Source organism: Triplophysa rosa, linkage group LG16 (genome assembly GCF_024868665.1).
Source record: "Triplophysa rosa linkage group LG16, Trosa_1v2, whole genome shotgun sequence".
Lineage (NCBI taxonomy): Eukaryota > Metazoa > Chordata > Actinopteri > Cypriniformes > Nemacheilidae > Triplophysa > Triplophysa rosa.
Genome location: NC_079905.1, coordinates 9,006,172 through 9,025,677, shown reverse-complemented (window position 1 = coordinate 9,025,677; position 19,506 = coordinate 9,006,172). Strand labels below are relative to the sequence as shown.

Genomic DNA, 19,506 nt, shown 5'->3' with positions numbered 1-19,506 from the left:
CCAAACCTCAAGTTTACTGTCTTTAGTGGAGTTTTGAACTTGCAACAGTCCATTAGCTCTTTTTATTATGACCTGTTAGATTAGGTTCAGATTAGAGGTGCGAAAATCTTAAAACTTTTTGTTTCTTTTTTTGATGGTAGAGAACAATATATGTACAATAATAATAGAAGTTTAAAGTATCATGTTTCCGGTTTGTTGGGAACCTCGGGCTTCATTGACAAAAACCTTTGGGAAACACTGTAATTACTGTAAACAACTGTAATTAAACTCAATTTGTCAAGAGTATTAAATAATCCAGTGATGTCCTTTAAAACATACTGATAAACTCGTGTCCCTTTATTACTGGTTGCATAATTGTGATGACATGCATTGTAGGGATTTAAACCGGATGTCAGATTTGTGGCTCTGCTTATAAATATTGCCTTCAAAGCCAATGCAGAAAAAGAGCAATAACAAAATGTACTGAATAACTGTCGTCAGCCATTTATGTCGCATTTCATACATGGTAGCTTCAATAACAAATTCTAGTCACAACAGTTTACCGAGATGATCTAATAAAGACAGTCTTCATTCCACTTCAGTCTTCCTGCTTTGCTTTCTTTCTCTCTCTCTTTTGTCCTTATAAGGAAGTGGAGCGGTCGGTGGAGTTTGGGCGGAAACGGCGCGCGGTGACAGCTGGGAACTTCAACACACTCATACAGGAAGACAACGCAGAAGGGGAGCCCATAACACACCCATTCACATCAAAGACTACCTTGGACAATTATAACATTTTTCAGACGTTGACGGTAAGGAGAAAACGCTCCCGGTTTCCAAATGCTTGGCTTATGTTAATAGATATCTGTGTTGCAGGACTCGCCGGTGGAAATCTTTGACACAGTGCGGCTCAGCGTCAGCTTGCAAAATCATGACAGCTGAAACGAGCACTGGTCGCTCATATGTCTGTCATAAACGATATTGTGTTTTATGAGCAAAGTGTGATTTATTTTGCATTTGCATGCAGGCAGGTTGTATAACGTTAGCGGGCGACGGGGTAATACGTCGGTTGGTAAAGTTCCTGATCTTGCAGAGCTCAGCGCAGATGATGAACACAGTGTAGGAAATCTTACGCAAGCGCGTTACATTATTTCCGTCCGTATATTGTTTTGTGTATGCCTTCGCTGAATATGTTCTCTGACTGGAACCGTGTTGTCCCGACTTGTAGATTATTCAAAAATCACTGCATCACATCAAATGTGTTGGCCTCTTGTATTATATGCTACTGCAATCCTATTAACGATGTGACTTGATAGCAATAATAGAAACTCAGTGGACTCTTTGTTTTATGTTTAATTAATGTGGCACATCTCACAGTGCGCTATGCCGAGAATGGATGTCATATGGCCTAGTTTTGCTAGTCTTGAAGCGCAAATGACCTGTTTTTATGTCCAGAAACGTACCAGACATGCACCCCTATGCATGACGTTTCAGCCTTGCTTTCATTTTACCCCCATATGATCTTTTATTGAATCTACCTTTGCTTTTTTAATATCATCTGTTATTGTTTATGTTATTTAGTATTTAAAGCAGGTAGCAGTGGGTGATACTGTAGCACAGAAACTAATGCTCTTAGTCTGTGTTGTTTTGTATTATAAGAGGTTTGTTGAATTTCTCTGAAATTCTTTGTGGATTTGCAGAAATGTTGTATTTACTTACTCCACAGGCTCGGCTAGAGGTTTTTGCATCACACAAACATCACTCACTTACCAAATAGTGTATAATTGAGCCTCCAAGTAAAGCAAACTTAACTCAGTTTGATGAAATTTATTCCTGAGATTTGTCCAGATTTGCTGTGTCCACGTTCCCACAAAAATAATATCTTGTCGGGATTTCTGGAGAGACAAAACTAGGAGTTAGGTGATTTTTTTGTAGAGTAGTCAAATGACTGTTTTGTAGAGTAGTCAAATGACTCCAATTTGAATACAATTGTTTTTCTTACTATTTGTAGGAAGGGAGAGCAGAGAAAGAAATTTGACTTGGATCTTAATTATTATCTAAATAATCTTCATTTTAAATTCTGCCCCAATTGTTTTTGTTCCCTAAACCTGTTTTATATTACTCCTATGTGCCTATACAAGAAAAAAACATTTTGTTCCTTCTACTTGCCCGAGCATTTAAGCAAAACAACAGCTGCTTGCGATGAATCACAGAGGAATCTGTTTATTAATATTATTTTTTTCATGGCTGTGACAGTTTAGGTGTTGACTAGGTTGTCTTTCACCTTGTCTTCTCAATGCTGCTATTTAATGCATCAAACCTGTTCTCTTTTAATAGATTAGTGCTGCGCTTATTATGCCGTCTTGGGAAATTTGTGATTCCGAAAGGAGTTGCAAATAAGTTTTCCTTGAGGAATTGCGGTTAGCTCTGTGATTTTGCTAGAGGAGTCATTCAGGTGAAAGGAGGAATGAGTCAGTCAGCCAGATTCACATATCAGGTTTCTCTTATGCAATTTTACCTGTTTGCTGTGTGTACACACAGGCAGTAAAAATGAAGATAATGGACTCGCCCCTCCGCAGCTGCCCAGCACATGCAAATAGGGCCTACTTTGTTTTTTCTTCTTTTTTGTATGTTGAATACATTTGTTTATTGTAAAGAATTATCTTAATAGTTGTATCTGGTGGAAGACACTGTATGTTGCACAGGCTGTGGACAGAAGGGTCGGGTAACTTGTGTTCCTGTATCTTAGTGGAACTTGGCAGTTTTCGCTTGCACACTTTAACAACATGTTCCAACACATCCTGTTGTTGAACTATTTATGTTAGCATTCCCTCCTGGGCCTTAGTGTATGTTTGAACAGAACTTACAACTAATAATGTTAAACGTGCTTTTAAACACCAGACATTCTTGTTTGGGATTTATTTAACTTTAGAGTTTGCTTGCATTTTTGTGATTATGCTAAAATTGTGAAATTGTCATAAATTAGGCACTAACTCTGTCTAGTCTCTATCTGATCAGGCATGGCAGAGTTGGCGGGTCTAGTACAGCGTCTAGAGGTGGCCGTAGGCCGTCTGGAGGCCATGTCCTCCTCTGGGGCTGGAGGAGGCCCTGCTGCTGGATCTGGAGGTAATGAAAACCTTATATAATCGGTCTTTATTCTGTCTTCAGTTCCACGATGAAGTCCATTTGGGCCAGTATCAAGCCAAGCTATGATGCAGACAAAGAAGTACAATAAATCATTAAAGGAATAGTTCACTTTATAAATGAAAATTCTGATATTATTTACATGCCCTCTTGTCATTTCAAATCTGTATGACTTCCTTTCTTATGCAGAACACAAAAGAAGATATAAAAAAAAAGTTGGTAACAGAAATCCGTTGATCCCCATTGACTTGCATTGGTTTTGTGTCCATACAATAGAAGTCAATGGGGACCACCGGTTTTTCAAAATATCTTCTTTTGTGTTTAGCAAAAGAAAATCACACAGGTTTAAAATGACAACATGGTGAGTAAATGATGACAGAATTTTAATTTTGAACGTGAACTAATCCTTTAATAAGAAAATGAATAAGTTGTGCACTCTTGTTATAAAAAAGAAGGAAATTATAACGTTCAAACCATTTTGGGTGATGCGCTTTAGGTTTTGTTTTGCATTCAGCTGTCCTGACCAACCACAGGCTGCTCCCTGCAAAACCACATTGGAATGTTTTAGGGAAATCAAGTGTGTTTCTTTGTGTGGTTAATTTAAGTATAATGACATAACTATGTTCAATTTACTGTTTTTGTTAAAACATTTCAAAACCATCAAATTTAAATATGTTTATATTAAGTGTATTTTGTTCATTTACAGCGGTGGCAGTGTATGTTGAAGCCTTTGACAACTTGATCTCCGGCCCTGTGGCTCAGTACGCTGCCCTCAGTCAGAAGATAGGGGGCGACGTCCAGAAACATGTACGTAACAGTTATTTTACTTCCTGAACTCTGGTGTACGTTGATAAAGATGTGATGCATTTTTATGTTCTGCGGTCTTACAGGCGCAGATGATGAAGCAAGCCTTCTCCTGTCAAAGACAGCTGATGGTCACTGCGTCGTCCTCTCAAAAACCTTCTGATGTAAGTGTCCCTTCACCGTATGTCAGTGGAATTTTTTTTCAGAAATAATAACATCTATTAACCTCTATAATATACATGTATTGATGTATAATAATATGTTTGACAACAACCATATTTGACATCGTTTCTCAATTTCTCTTCATCCCCCATATAGCCAGTCTTGACCTCTCTGCTGGCCCCTGTATCTAAAGTAATCCAGGAAGTGCAGGCGTTCCGAGAGAAGAACCGCTCCTCACCTTTGTTCAACCACCTCTCTGCAGTCAGCGAGAGTGTCGCCGCCCTCGGCTGGGTTGCCATGGTGAGAGGGCGGAGTCTTAGCTTAGTGCATTAGTTGTTATTGTTGTTTGTCCTGTTAATTGAAACCCTTGTGAGAATGTTCTGCCACGTCTAGGTTAAGATGACGTAATTTTCACTAGAAAAAATAAAATACATTTTTTATGAAATGCACTTTTCACAGGCACCAAAACCAGGCCCCTACGTGAAGGAGATGCAGGACGCTGCCATGTTTTACACGAACCGTGTGCTCAAGGATTACAAGGAAAAGTATGTATCAGCTGTGTTAATAACTCGTCTATACTCTAGCAAAAAAGCATATAGGTCATTTCATTCATTGTGATGTTTTATTTTGCAGAGATAAAACTCATGTGGAGTGGGTACACGCCTATGTGTCCATTTGGAATGAGCTGCAGGCCTACATCAAGCAGCACCACACCACCGGACTAAGCTGGAGCAAGACCGTAAGTCACATTATCTGTCTAGAAGCCTTTGGACAGAAACTTTGCAGGTTACCTTATTAAGATCTGTCTTTTGGTTTCACAGGGTCCAGTTGCTTCCGCCTCTGGTGCGGCCCCCAAAGGAGGAGCTCCAGCCCCACCTCCTCCAGGCCCTCCTCCTCCCCCCATGGACTTCGACAAGGGATCAGGTGGAGACTCTGGGCCAGTCAGTCACAATGCTCTCTTTGCCTCCATCAACAAAGGAGCTGATATTACCAAAGGTACAACATACTTAATAAAGAACTAAACATGGAGCCTAAAAACTGAACCACTCAATGCACAAAACATCCACTGGCACTTTTATTGCCTTTTCAATTATGAAAGGCTTATTGCTGAAACATTAAATGGTCCCTTGGGCTGATTGAAAATGATGCTGGTGTTTCCACATGATGTGCAGTATGGGAGCATCAGTTTCTTTTAAAAGGTCAATGCAGCCTTCATTGCACAAAGGGAACAATTAGATTAGGAAGCGAAACTGCTGAGAACTGAAAAATGTCTATAGTACTCTGCCATGAAGTACTAAATAACTCATCTGCATTGATTTGTTTATTTTAGGATGCTTTTTTTATACAAATGGGAATTTAAAGCACATGTTAGCTCTTGCTGCGTTCCTTGGGAATTAAGCCCATGACTTCTGATGAGTTTTAGGAACAGTTATTGAAACCCTCCATGTCTCTAACCCTTTTAAAGGACTGAAGCATGTGTCTGATAACCAGAAGACTCATAAGAATCCTGCACTAAAATCCCAGGGAGGTCCAGTGCCATCTGGACCCAAACCTTTCACTGCTCGCCCCACAGCATCTGCCAGCCCGGCCCGCACTCTGCCCCCCGTGCTGGAGCTAGACGGCAAGAAGTGGAAAGTGGTAAGCGAGTCTGCATGCCCGTTTTTGTCTGTAAATGCAAATAAAATTATTTCTGGAACCACCAGTATTTTCCATTTGAGCAATTCTTCTCAGTGTTGTCTTTTGCCTTCTTTTCCTTACAGGAAAACCAGGAAGGGGCTCATGGCCTTGTGATCAGTGACACAGAACTGAAACAGGTTGTTTATGCCTTCAAGTGCAACAACAGCACTTTAAATGTAAAGGGAAAGATCAACTCCATTACTCTAGGTATGTACACACCACAGATTTCAAGTGTCCTGACAGCATATGGTGTAATGGGTTTGGTGAAAGAAACTAGATTCTAATCGTTTTTCCATTTTAACTTCTACTAAATTAGACATTTCAGACTACAAACTGCAGACTATTTTTAATGTCTAATGTATGTTAAAATGTTTTTCTTTTTGAAATGTCTTGCAGATAACTGTAAGAAACTGGGTCTTGTCTTTGATGATGTTGTGGGTATCATTGAGGTGATCAACTGTAAAGATGTAAAGGTCCAGGTATGTATGTGCTTTCCGTTTCTCCAAACATAATGCTTTGTGTCCTCCGTATGGATTTATTTGCACATCTTGTTTTACTCACTTGATTTCTGTTCTCCATCCAGGTGATGGGTAAGGTGCCAACAATCTCCATCAACAAGACTGATGGCTGCCATGTTTACCTGAGCAAAGACTCACTGTCGTGTGAAATCGTGAGCGCTAAGAGCTCAGAGATGAACGTGCTGGTGCCCAACAAATATGGAGAATTTGTAAGTGAAGAGCTGACCGTGAGCATCAAGATTTTGTGTTCAAGTTTTAATGCAATTGTTTTTCCTTCCAGACTGAGATCCCGGTCCCTGAACAATTCAAGACTGTATGGGATGGTAGCAAGCTGGTTACCACGGCAACTGAGATTGCTGGATAGACCATCAGCCTGCATGAGACCACCCCCATTGCAGTGTCCTACCTGACTGACCAAGAGCTTAAACTACAAAGTAGAATGGAATGCCAACCAGATCCACATTCCTTTTGGCCAATCACAGCGGCAATCTTTCTTCAGCTATTTAAATGACTGCTTGTACACCAGAAGCACTTGCTCAGCCAATGGCAGGCCTCGATTCTGTTCCATTCCATTTGATAAACCAAGCATTTGAAATTGATTGCCAACATTTTTTTTTTCAGATGGTCATGCTTAAGAAAGTGTACACATAAAAAGCCAACATGAGGAATCATTTTATCAATTTTGGTGTATTTGTCTTATTTCCAATTTTTTCTGTTATCATTTTGCAGTCAGGGGGCAGGTGGTTGGGGAGGTCAGTGATTTCAGTGTGACATATGCAATTCAGACCTGAAGCACACAGGTGCCCCTCGTCAGATGACCACTTATTCAGACATTTACTGTATCTTTATTCATTTTCTAGGAGTTACTATACTAAAGATTTGTGTCAAATCTTGGAGAACTAATTGGCAAAAGCAACGAGTTACATGCAGGATCATAGATATTTCCAATCATGATGCCGATACAATATATTGATTAGAAAATTAGATGCTATAGAAAGTCTTTTTTCCTTCTTCGTTTCATATCGTATTCCAGAGCACATGGCACATTCCTTTTAGTGTGAATAATTGAACATTCCATAGTTCATGATGGAGGGGTGTGGAAAATGTAATGTCTTGTGTGTTTTGGCACAAACTGGAGAACAGGCAGAGAAGTATACAGATAAAGCATAATGTTGTGAAGCTTGCGGTACTGTCAATGTTGAATTAAGGGCTGTCTCGTCTGATAATGATGACTATCTGCTGTAATAACTTGTACAGATAATGGCTTTACACAAAGATTTGTGTCCACCTCTCGCTCTCATTACACGCTTTAACTTCAATTTACTTCCATAATATTAAGGCCATAGCCCTTTGAAATTTCTTTTGTACAATTTGTCTTTCTTTTATTTGGCCAAGTTAAATTTTTCATTAGTACTGGAAAACAAACATAATTAAAGTTGTTGCAATAAATAACACCTGAGTCTTTGCTTCTTTGGATAAATTGGCAGACCATTGGTCATCTTGTTTTTCAAAATTTGTTACATTAACAAAGATTTTAATGTGTTTACACGTAGTATTGTATAATGGTTTTACAAAGAAAAAACAAACTTGTGCTTATAGTGAGCATAGTTTTAAAGGTCCAGTGTCTCGCATTGGAGGATCTATTGACAGCAATGCAATATAATATATTCAGACTACATACTGCACATCGCAGGTGCCCTTACATGGAATTCTCCATGTTGTTTCTACAGTAGCCCTAAACGGATAAACTGCTCTACAGAGTGCGTTTCATAAATACATCATCTCCTTCGGCATAGAAGCGAAAACGTGACCTTCAGCAACCGTAGTGGGTCGAAAGGAAGGGGGAGGGGTGGAGTAAGAAATTCAGGTGGTTGCAATTCGCAACCTCGCTGCTAGATGCCGCTAAATTTCATACACTGGAACTTTAAAGACATGGTGAGGTGTCCTCCACTGTTAGCCAATCAAAGCACTGCTCTAATTAACCAGCTTCCTCTAGCTATACCAATGCCACAAGTTTGCAAATAAAATTCTGAAAATAAATGTTCAACCAAAGTATAAATTAACAGTGATCTGAAGCGATAAAAATAAGTAAATAAATAACAGTTCAGGATTTCTGTTTTATTGTTTTAATTGCAAAAGTAAACTAAAAGGACAGCCAAATTATGATGTATATTTATTCATTAACTCATTTGAATAGCACATTAATAAGGAATTTTATTTATTCTGATTAAATTGTAAAATAAGATCAGTGCAATAAAACAAGCAGAACCTGCTTCATTTGTGTATAAGACATAGGATTCAAAAACAGTATCATGCTACAGTCAGCAGATGTGTGTGTGTGAGAGCACAAGTTCTCATTGGACACTGTGTCACCGTGTTAGCGAAGATAAGGAAGTAACTTTTCGTTAAACCATTCTCGCGTGAACTGCAGGTGATCTCCATCAGTGGAAAGAAACGCAAGTTTTCCTGCTTTATCCATCTCTGCCAATCCCAGACGATCCTGAGCAAAGTTATAACAAGTGATAATACTTATCAAGCTTCAGTTAAATCTTTTATAACATGATTGTAACTATACTAGACGTACAGTGATATTATATTAGTTTTTACACAAATAAGCAGTGTTTTTAGTCTGTGGGTTGTATGTAGGCCCAAATGACATGATCAGACATTGTTAGACAAAAGTGAACGTCCTGCAATGTTATTGGTAGCTGAAGACATCATCAAATAAGCTAGAATATCCAATAAAAGAAGAGCCAAGGAGCTAAACATTTGTGAACTTTCTGTCGAATTCTTTACCTCTTTAAATATGGCACTTTCCTGCAGCGTTTCCAGCTCTTTAGCTTGACCGGGTTTATAGAAGCCAAACCACTAACAAAAAAATGTAATTAATACAAGTTTCATTTTCTGCTAGTTCAGTAAAGTGAAGATTTAATAAACACTATTTAACACGTACCTCAGAATCCACAGGATCTACCATAGTGTCCTGCAGAAACTTAACCATGACAAACGTCTTCAGAGACATGAGATTCTTCTTGTAGGTCTCATTCACCCCCTAACAGAATAAATATTCATTCACAACAGAGAAACAAATACATAGACTTTAGAACAATTTTTTCCTTTCACTTACCCGTTCCTGATTAATGTCAGCAAGGAACAGACTGTATTTCTTATACAAGTCATCATTGAGGGGATCATGCCAGTATTGTGCCTGCACCAAACTAAAAGAAAAATATATATTTAATTAAAACTAATTTAAACTGGTGACTCACATCAGTATTAAGTGATTGTGAGTGAATCATGAAAGTATGAACCACAGAAGTAATAAATGACCAGACACGCACTGTTTCTGAACTGCATCTGTGTAGGCCCCTGAGTTTAGTTCCTTGCGAATCCAGTCACAGATACGAGAACTTTCACCAGGGCATCGGGGAAGACCATATACCCCTGTGATGGTAAAAAAGAGGAACAGAAAACCAAGTTTCTGTAAATGGTCAGTTTCTGTATGTCTTACGAAGCCTGAGGTTGTGACTCCAAATGCTACAACATTACATTTAAAGCAACTTACACTGTTTTTGTATGAAACTTAAAGAGATAGTTCACCCAAAAATAAAAATGTTCTCATCATTTATACACCCTGGTGTTATTCTAAACTTATAAGACTTTTTCTTCTTCTCCAGAGCACAAAAGATATTTTGAAGAATGTCAGTAACCAAACAACACTGACCCCATTGACGTCCATTCTATGGACACAAATCCACTTCGACATTTCTCAAAATATCTTCATTTGTGTTCCACAGAACAACAACTCATATACAGGTTTTGAACGACATGAGAGAATAAATGATGACAGAATTTTTATTTATTCAGCAGTGTCATTACCTTGATGCTGCCCACCAACAGAGATTAGGGTCTTCATTGGGGGATATGGACAGCGCTGTGCAACAGCTCGCCTTATAAAAGATTACATGGTTAAAATATAGTAAGACACAATGAAATGAACAATCAGTTTTATTATTACTACTCACAGAAACTGTGACCCCTGTGAAAAGCCCATTGCATTGTAGCCTTCCTTCAGTCTTGGGTTCTGGTCTAACTGATTACATACAAATGACACCTGCGCATTGACATCCATTAAGAAGCCATTTTCAGTGTCCTGTAAAAGGAACAAAATAAAATCATTAAACTCAGTCATGACAACAACAAACAATACTAGCCATTTTTTAAATGTTTGGTATGCTGTACCTGTAGGACTGAGTTGCCGATCATAAGAGACAGCACATATATTCCTGGCACTTCTTCTTCCACCATCTTCTTTATTGAACCCATGCTCAGTGGATTGCAGCAACTGTCTCCTTCAGAAAAAAAACAATGAATGTCAATGTTCTTTAATTATGTTATAATACGACGAGAATGATTCCTCTGTAAATTCCAGTAGTTTCCCTTACATATAAACCATCCACCACTATAAACCATCAGCTGTTCACCATTAAGACCATTACACAATTATTTTATGTATAGTGTATTTTGTCCTTATTCCAGTAGGATTTAATGGTGCTCTATTGGTTCCCATCTGGATAACATTCCAACCCACCACATTACCAGTACAGACCCACATAGACCATTATGATTTTTATTAAAACCAATAAAGTTTCATTAGAACCATTATGGTTTCCATTAAAAGCAATGCAATTCCCTTTATAACCTTTAAACACATTATAAATTTAATTCAATAGCAGCAAATCGTGCATTTAAAAGTATCTCACCCATGCCATGCCATATAACCAGAGGGACGGTGTCATTAGATGCCCATGAGGACCCAAACAGCAACATCAAGCATCCTGACACAAGGGTAAGCCGTCTCGCCGTTGATAAGCCCATAGTTGCCCTGAATCACGAATGCACAATTTACATCCTTATCATCAAAACATGCACGAGACACGGACATATTGAGGAAGTGAATAAGTGAAGTGCGTAACCGCAATATTTTGCGTGGCCTTTATGCGCCCCACGCATTAAAATCATATGCAATTCCTTTCGACACACAATTAGATCGACAGTCGCTAAACTGACGTGATCTATCGTCAAGAAAAGCGTTCATTGTAGTTACGCAGCGCTCAATGCGTCAACTAAATCGCCGGCCTTCGACTTAAACAATTACGATTATACAACGACATGCCTTGGTTTCTCTTAGCAAAGAATAGCTAACCTATATTCATGTATGAAATACATAATAAATGACAAGTATTGAGCACTTACTGTGATAACTTTCTGGTTATTGGATCACATGACATAGACGGAAAAATCCCTCACGGCAAATGATGCAGTTTATATATCAGAGCATCATGAACACTTGCCGTAGAAAGCAATAGAGTCAGTCGATCCAGAGCGTTTAGAGGATGATGGTTTTCATATGAGGAAGTCATGTGATCGCTTTTACCAAAACAGGGTGGACTTTAGGATATTTTTGACTAACATCTGCATAAATCGTTCTAGTGTCAGTGTTTCCCGGTGTACAAACTTATTGAGAAACAGAAAACTGTTGTTGAGATGATGTGTCCGGAGCCGTAAAATCCTCACCTCATTGGATGCTCTGGAACCTCATTTGTTTGGGACGGTTTGGATGTTCTCCTGATGTAAAAATAAGTAACTTGCTGACGTTTTCATAGTTACTGGATCCATAGACTGTTTTGATCATCAAACAAACATGTCACGATGATGCTGGCTGTTGTGGTAGATGTTTAAAGCTGATGTCAGGTGATCCGTCACATAAGTTTTTCTAACTGTCAGTAGAAATATTCTGCTTTCTGCTCTAGAGATAATGGACATTTGAAACCGGATTTGTTATTTTGCTGTCACCATAATGCTCATAATGTATCTTTGGCGATGTTTTTGCTGTCTACCTTTGTGAGTATTTCTAATTCGTTACAGATCATTTCAATAAAAATGCTTTCTTGACCGTACAAATCCTTTGATATGCTTAAATGCCTAAAAAAAACTGCAGACAAAAAATAAAGAATGCAAAAACATTAGATTGTTTACAAAGCTAAAAATGTACTTGAAGTTGATGACTTTGGCTGAATAATGAAGAACCCAGAATAGACGTAAAGGTTAACTGCACAGCTAAAGTATAGTTTTAGTCATCCTTCCAGTTTATTATCCCGCTTATTACACGGCTAACGTTACTTGCCACATGAGAAATAACTGGACATGAAATGTGAATTTGAAACGTTTTATCAGCTCCTTCCGCGAGGAAAAGCCGTTTATTTTGGGTTTTAAGGTAAGAAACGACGTTCAAATGTTACGAACAGGCAATTTGGTTTAATCGTTTGTAAATGTAATGACATATATATTATTAAAAGACATTTATATTTAATTTGTCAAAAAAAACTGTCAAAATGAGTTGTGTTATTAGTTTTGAGAGGTTGTTATCTGGGAATAACGAACCTGCTGCAAATGTCAAGACACGGCCAATCAAAATCAAGCATTCCAACAGCCGTGTAATAAATTGTGTTATTCCTTAGTTATTATTCTAACTAAAAATATATTATTTATTATTATTATTTATGATATTGTAAATTATATACACTACTGTTAAAACTTGTAAACAACAGTGTGAAATAAATATATAGTTAATATATAATTAAACATATGTCTAACAAGAACTAGTAAAAAATGTATGGATTAGAGTTTTATGGATTTTTTAAAACAACAAATCAATTTTGTGGTTTGGATAGATTTGCATTATCTGAAATGCCTGTCTTGTTTGTGTGTCAGGATTTGTGGATGATACACTTCAGTTAAATACAAAACTTCACCCTTTGTCATCATGGCTCAAACCGGCTACTCCATTAATTCCACAGCAGATGACCAATACAGCGACACAACACCACTTTTGAAAAAAGAAGTGGAAATAATCCCAGGACCAGGTTAGTCTGTGATGTCACCCTTTTCTGTGCTTTATGAGAGATTTTTACTTAAGCTGTCACACATTCCATCTTTTTTACTAATTAGTTTGACATTAAAGAATGTTTTTGTATGTGCGACAGTGCCTCCCAAATGTTGCTCTGTACGATGCAATCTGGCTGCTATGATGTTCTTTGGCTTTGCCGTGGTCTATGGCCTGCGTGTAAATCTCAGTGTTGCCATGGTTGCCATGGTTAATGGAACCAGTAACCAGTCATCTCCCAGTAGCAATTTTTCAAATGAGTGTCCAGTACCCCGCCATACACTTGACAACAGCAGCCAAAGTTCAGAACAGCCAGATGGGGTAAGAAATATAAATGGCATGCATTCTTTCCCGAACCGAATCTAGTACATCCGTCTTCCAAACAATATCTGTCTCTCATAACATTTCTCTTTTAATTTTCCGCCTTCCAGGTTCCAAAATACGCATGGACTCCCGAGACACAGGGATGGGTGCTGAGTGCTTTCTTTTTTGGATATCTGTTTACTCAGATCCCGGGAGGCTACCTGTCCGGACGCTTCGGCGGAAAGATCTTTCTTGGTGGAGGTGTACTTGGAACAGCAGCCCTTACTCTTCTGACACCACTGTCAGCACAGTTTGGAGCCAAATGGCTTTTTGCCTTACGTGCTTTGGAAGGCTTTGGGGAGGTCAGAGACATTTTTAACAGCCAAAAATGTCCAGATTCTTATGTTGTTAAAAATACTACTATGTGGCCAAAATAAAGACTCCAAAAGAGTTTTATGTCTGTGCTTCTGTAGGGCGTGACATTCCCTGCCATGATGGCTATGTGGGCCCGCTGGGCTCCGCCATTGGAGAGAGCTCGTCTCATGACATTCTCTAGTGCTGGATCTAGCTTTGGTGCCTTTGTGGCTCTTCCTCTCACTGGTTTCATCTGCCAAAGACTGGGATGGCCAGCAGTCTTCTACTCATGTGGTGGGCTTCTAAACACTCCATACAAAGACCATTGCATGTTTTCAGTGGAAAATGTTTAAATGATGCTATATCTTTATAAAACTGCATTAAAAGTACAGCAAGATAGAAAAACATCTCTTGTGCTTATATTGTTGTTGTTTACCAACAGGTGCTGTCGGTTGCCTTTGGGCTTTGTTTTGGTTTTTGCTGGTGTCAGATGAACCCAGAGCTCATCCACGAATTAGTGACCAAGAGAAAGATTACATTATAAACTCAGTAGGAGCACAGGTATAAACACATTTATGTTCTAAGTTAATGTTCAAATTAGGGGTCACAATATACTGATATTGAGAATAACCATGATATTAAAACCATAATTATCCAAACTGTGTTAATATTACAAATATTATAATACTGTAAATTATTCATCACCCATTTTGCCTTAAGAGCCACAAAGGGTTCATACTCTCTCTGTCCCACTACTCTTATTTTGAATGTGATTTATCAGCCAAAATACAGAGACAAACCAAATTAAAGAAACATTTCACTAAAATCTCCACATTACTCCTTTAAATTAAGCATTACAGGACGTGTGACCAAACTCTTCTTTATTGACTTTATTTTTTTTAGGGAACAGCACATGGTTGGTCAGTTCCTGTAGGATCTATGGCCGTCTCGCTGCCCCTTTGGTCCATTATCATGTCTCAGATGTGTTCCAACTGGTCGTATTACACTCTGCTCACCTCCCTTCCTATTTACATGGACACCATTCTCCACTTTGATTTACAGCAGGTGAGCCAAATTCTGTGCAAATCAGAGACTTTTAATCCTGACTTCTGCACTGTTTCCACAGCTACATGTGTGCAAATCCGAGGTAATGTCCAAACTTAGAACAAGGAAGTGAACTCTGTTTTATTCTGTGTGCTATTTAGAACTCGTTGCTCTCTGCTCTGCCCTATCTGGGTGGCTGGCTCTTCGCAGTGGGGTCAGGTGTGCTGGCAGACAACCTTCTGGAGAGGGAGCTCCTGAGTGTCACAGCTGTCCGAAAGATCTTCACTTTCATTGGTATGTGAATGCCTTTCTAAGGCATTATAAAAATACAATCTAAAAGAAATCCGACAAACCCGACATGGATTTTTTTGACCAATTTTTAATCTAAATCGATACATTGAGGATAGTTAAACTATAATGCAGATTACCAGTGGTTTTATAACTTGGCTTTGTCTTGTGTCTGGAGGTCTGTTTTTGCCCGCACTTTTCCTGGTTGCTGTGGGTTTCTCTGGCTGCAGTGGTGCTCTTGCAGTGATGTTTCTCACTACGTCCAGCACACTCGGGGGTGTCAGTGCTGCTGGTGTCTACATTAACCAGATTGATATTGCTCCACGGTATATTGCGCCAATGCTGTTTGGCTTGTTTGTTTGTATACACACCTTTTCTCATACTGATATTCATTCATCATAGCTCAAATCTAGCCATACAGCAATCTTCACAGGCCTGTATAACCCTCTATTACAGTTAAATGACTGTTATCTGTTTCTCTTTTGTCAGATATGCAGGTATGCTTCTAGGGATCACAAACACGTTTGGGACCATCCCTGGTGTTCTTGCACCAATCGTAGTGGGGTACTTGACCAAAGATGTAAGCTGTACATATACTTTTCAACACCACAGATCTATCATCACTCATCACAGAATTTATGCTACGTTTACCCTTTGTTTCCTTCTTCTGTCTGGAGCAGCACTCGGTTACGGGGTGGAGACATGTGTTCTGGTTGTCTGGAGCAGTGAGTGCTTTCGGAGCCATCTTCTATGTGATCTTTGGTACTGGAAAGATTCAGAGCTGGGCGAGGATAGATCAGGAATCAGAGACACATATACACAGTTAAATGTTAGACATTCAAGATTCAATAAGGAATCTGCCTTATTTGATAAACATATTTAATTATATTCCACGCACTTTTCAAGTATTCAGGTATTCTGTTTAACTCAGGGCTTTTAAGGAAGGGATTTTAGGTGCTTTACACAGAGAGTTGTTTACTACTGTGGTAGTATTCTACTCATTGCTAAACAACTCAGAGTTGGTCACATAATAATACAATGGAATTGACAAATTCCAGTTTCTTAATTGTTCTCATATCTTGTTCTACAAGGTATACTTTTGTTTTGAAGCTATCTTTTAAACAGCTTAAATATATATAATCACGATTAACAGAAATGTATCACAAATGTGCAATTTTAACAGATTTGTGAGTTTCAAACATATTTTACTACATTGGGAAATAGTTGGATGTCAGTTCTGCAATAACAGTGTGTTTTTTATTGGTGCCTACTGTATGTAAGGGATAATGTACAGGCAGGCAGCCGGTTGTTATCATAGAAATAAGCCCCGACAGTGTGATCAGGCTGCTTGTACATTACTAATTTTTACCGAATGCAGACCTGCGAGGAAAAGCCGTTTACCTTCGGTTTATGGTAAAAAACTAAGTTTAAATGTCATGAACAGGCAATTTGGTTTAATTATTTGTAAATAAAATGTCATATATGTTATTAAAATACATATTTATATTTAATTTGTCAAAAAAAATTGAAAAGGCATAAATGTACTGTATTAATTGTGTTGGTTCATGCAGCAATGAGTACATTTCATTCTTTTGAAAACCACAGTCTGTTATTGATTTACTAAAATCTGGTAAATACTTACTGGAGTTTTTTGCACATTGATTTTTCTTTTTTTTTAAGAGTCTGTTAGAAAGGGAACCGTAATATGTTTTAAATGCTTATTTCTTTATAAAGGTTTTATTGAATTTTAATCAAAATTAATCTGGTTTTAATATTGAAAATTGAATTTTCCTTGATGTATAAATTATTGCCTCATTTGGCCAGCACTTTTTAAACTAATAACATAAATATATCAAAATGCTTTAAATGCACATTATTTTTTATAAATCACATATTTTTTAATCACGTTCAATAAATGTGTGGTAACTGTTGATTGTAAACAGTGTCATTTTGCTAATAAATGCTCGCCTTTGTCACTCATTTTATTTACTGTTTCATCCAGTCATCTTTGAGCACCGTGTGAACTGACCATTAGTTTAATTTTATAAAGTAACGTAAATAACGATGACTAACTACAAAATAAACTTTAAAAGGCTGAGACTGTATATGTGCGACCAGCAGATGGCGCCTTGCGTTTTATTTGTCAATGGCTGATTTGTAAACCTTACAGCAGTGAGTTGCGTGTTCTACGTGCAAAGAGCTTAATTATAAAACATTAAAATATAGACAACAAAACTGCCAATGTCAGATAAACTCCAGTATTTGTCTAGCTTACCTAAGCAGTTTGGTGGAGAAAATGACCCGGATGTAAATTGTTGCATGCGGCATGTACTCACGTGCTTTTTTCATGTGAAACAAGTGAGGCGAATGGAAACTCTTACGTCGTGTTTATGTTCTCGATGGCGGTTCTCTTTTTAAGCGGAATAGATTTTATTTTATCTACTTGACCTTTGAATTGTTATGTATTTTAGGTTTTGTATTTGTCGTTTTGAACAGAGCAAGGGCGTAACATCTCTCTGAAGGTTTAATGTGTAAATACATAAGCAGGCCATTAGGTCTGCCAGATCTGAATGACAAAAATAGTACAGGTCGAGTAGTTAGGTAACCTTTCTTAGGTTACAGTTTTACTAACCTATCTCCCCACGTCACATACCATGTGTTGTGCTATATTGTGTGATGAATCAGTAGATGAGTCATGTTTCATCTGTTTCAAAGGCGTAGTCAAGGAAAATGTTAAGCTTACATCAAGATTAAATATTTTCAAACAGGGCAATATAAAATGAATACCTGAGCGGTTGAAAAATGAGCTAACATTTGAAACAACTGAATCTTGGGCATTTGCATTGTCACCAAACACCAATCAGACCCATGGGGTGCTGGCACACATGCAGATGTTTGTTGCCCTGACCAACACCCGTTACATTAAACCTTAGAAATGTGGCATTAGCAAGTGTAAGTTCTTTGTCACCTTACAGGAGGTGGGGGAATTTTAAATGGGCATTTTCTGAGCTTGTTGGGAGCCCTAGGGGTGTCCTGAATGGTTTTGATATTTTGAAGCATTTTTTGCATTCGTGTTTTAAAAGACTATCTAAAATATTTACTTATGCAGTATAATAATGCAGACAATAATACTTTGTAAAGTAGTCTAAAGGGACTTTTTGGAGTGCAGCACACGTTTTTGTAAATTATATGTTACCTTGCAAATCAAATATATTTCAGATCTGATGTACCTTAAAACAAAAAAGTTTTAGATCAATAATCCCTTACAAAAGACACGTATACAAAGTGACTTACAAATGAGAAAGTGAGCCAACCGAATGATCAGTACCAATACCACATTACAAGAGTAGATCAAAGTAGTCCATTTTTTTACATTTTACAATGAAGCCTGTTTTCATTTGTGTTTAGCCTTGAGAGAGAAAGTTTAGGCCTTTCCCCCTTTATTGCATGACTCAACACCGATCTTATGCCAAGCACTGACGTTGATTCGTGGCACACATTCCCTGTGCCCTCCCCCACACTTGCTGAGTCCCAGAGACCAAATGGCAGTTTATCTGGTTAAATAGATATTCAGCCTGTTAGCTTTTGGCATTATCATGAACCTGGCAGACTGGATAGACCTGACCAAGCCTGGGATACAATAAGAACAAATGTAACCTGTTCTTTGATGAAAGGGAGGGCAGGATATGCTGAGATATGTTATTGTGTGTTGGGGTGGGACTCTAGACAGCTGTGGTGAGAATGGTAATCATCTTCAGTTTGTCGTGTGTGTGTGTGTGTGTGTGTGTTCATGTTTGTATATCCCGGTGGGGACCTAAACCTGAATGCACACCAACACATGGGGACTCGTGTCACCGTGGGGACCAAAATTGAGGTCCCCATGGGCAAAAAAGCTAATAAATTGTACAGAACAGTATTTTTTAAATCTAAAAATGCAAAAAGTGTTCTATGATCTTTAGGTTTAGGGGTTGGGTTAGGGATAGGGGATAAAATATACAGTTTGTACAGTATAAAAAACATTACGCCTATGGACTGTCCCCATGGAGATAGTAAACCAGACATATGTGTGTGTGTGTGTGTGTGTGTGTGTGTTCATGTTTGTATATCCCGGTGGGGACCTAAACCTGAATGCACACCAACTCAATGGGGACTCGTGTCACCGTGGGGACCAAAATTGAGGTCCTCATGGGCAAAAAAGCTTATAAATTGTACATTTTTTTAAATAAAAAATGCAAAAAGTGTTCTATGATCTTTAGGTTTAGGGGTAGGGTTAGGGGATAGAATATACAG

General features: G+C 38.3%; 3 protein-coding genes across 4 annotated transcripts; 2 read left to right on the top strand and 1 right to left on the bottom strand.

Annotated features, from left to right (window-relative positions):
• The first annotated feature begins 655 nt into the window (after positions 1-655).
• cap1 (CAP, adenylate cyclase-associated protein 1 (yeast)) lies at positions 656-7,733 on the top strand. Its single transcript, XM_057354327.1, has 13 exons — positions 656-788; positions 2,995-3,102; positions 3,827-3,927; positions 4,011-4,088; positions 4,243-4,386; positions 4,546-4,631; positions 4,720-4,825; positions 4,908-5,082; positions 5,552-5,724; positions 5,847-5,970; positions 6,160-6,242; positions 6,347-6,490; positions 6,562-7,733. Exons 2-13 carry the CDS (start codon positions 2,997-2,999, stop codon positions 6,643-6,645), a joined length of 1,404 nt encoding a protein of 467 aa, XP_057210310.1. The 5' UTR covers positions 656-788; positions 2,995-2,996; the 3' UTR covers positions 6,646-7,733.
• A 658-nt stretch (positions 7,734-8,391) lies between these two features.
• Positions 8,392-11,651, bottom strand: ppt1 (palmitoyl-protein thioesterase 1 (ceroid-lipofuscinosis, neuronal 1, infantile)). The gene is made up of 10 exons (XM_057354328.1): positions 11,538-11,651; positions 11,045-11,166; positions 10,524-10,633; positions 10,307-10,434; positions 10,161-10,231; positions 9,623-9,725; positions 9,409-9,499; positions 9,235-9,333; positions 9,078-9,149; positions 8,392-8,781 (listed from the first exon to the last, which is right to left on the bottom strand). The coding sequence occupies exons 1-10, from the start codon at positions 11,570-11,572 to the stop codon at positions 8,659-8,661; spliced, it is 954 nt and encodes a 317-aa protein (XP_057210311.1). The 5' UTR covers positions 11,573-11,651; the 3' UTR covers positions 8,392-8,658.
• Positions 11,652-11,725: 74 nt separating this feature from the next.
• On the top strand, positions 11,726-17,185 carry si:ch1073-513e17.1 (sialin). 2 transcript variants are annotated; one of them, XM_057354747.1, is made up of 11 exons: positions 11,726-12,035; positions 13,056-13,207; positions 13,328-13,548; positions 13,659-13,892; positions 14,004-14,178; positions 14,327-14,445; positions 14,788-14,949; positions 15,090-15,222; positions 15,395-15,542; positions 15,706-15,796; positions 15,897-17,185. In XM_057354747.1, exons 2-11 carry the CDS (start codon positions 13,108-13,110, stop codon positions 16,041-16,043), a joined length of 1,530 nt encoding a protein of 509 aa, XP_057210730.1. In that variant the 5' UTR covers positions 11,726-12,035; positions 13,056-13,107; the 3' UTR covers positions 16,044-17,185. The 2 variants fall into 2 exon arrangements, with proteins under 2 accessions (XP_057210730.1, XP_057210729.1); XM_057354746.1 differs by having other exon boundaries at positions 11,726-12,185.
• Positions 17,186-19,506: the final 2,321 nt, after the last annotated feature.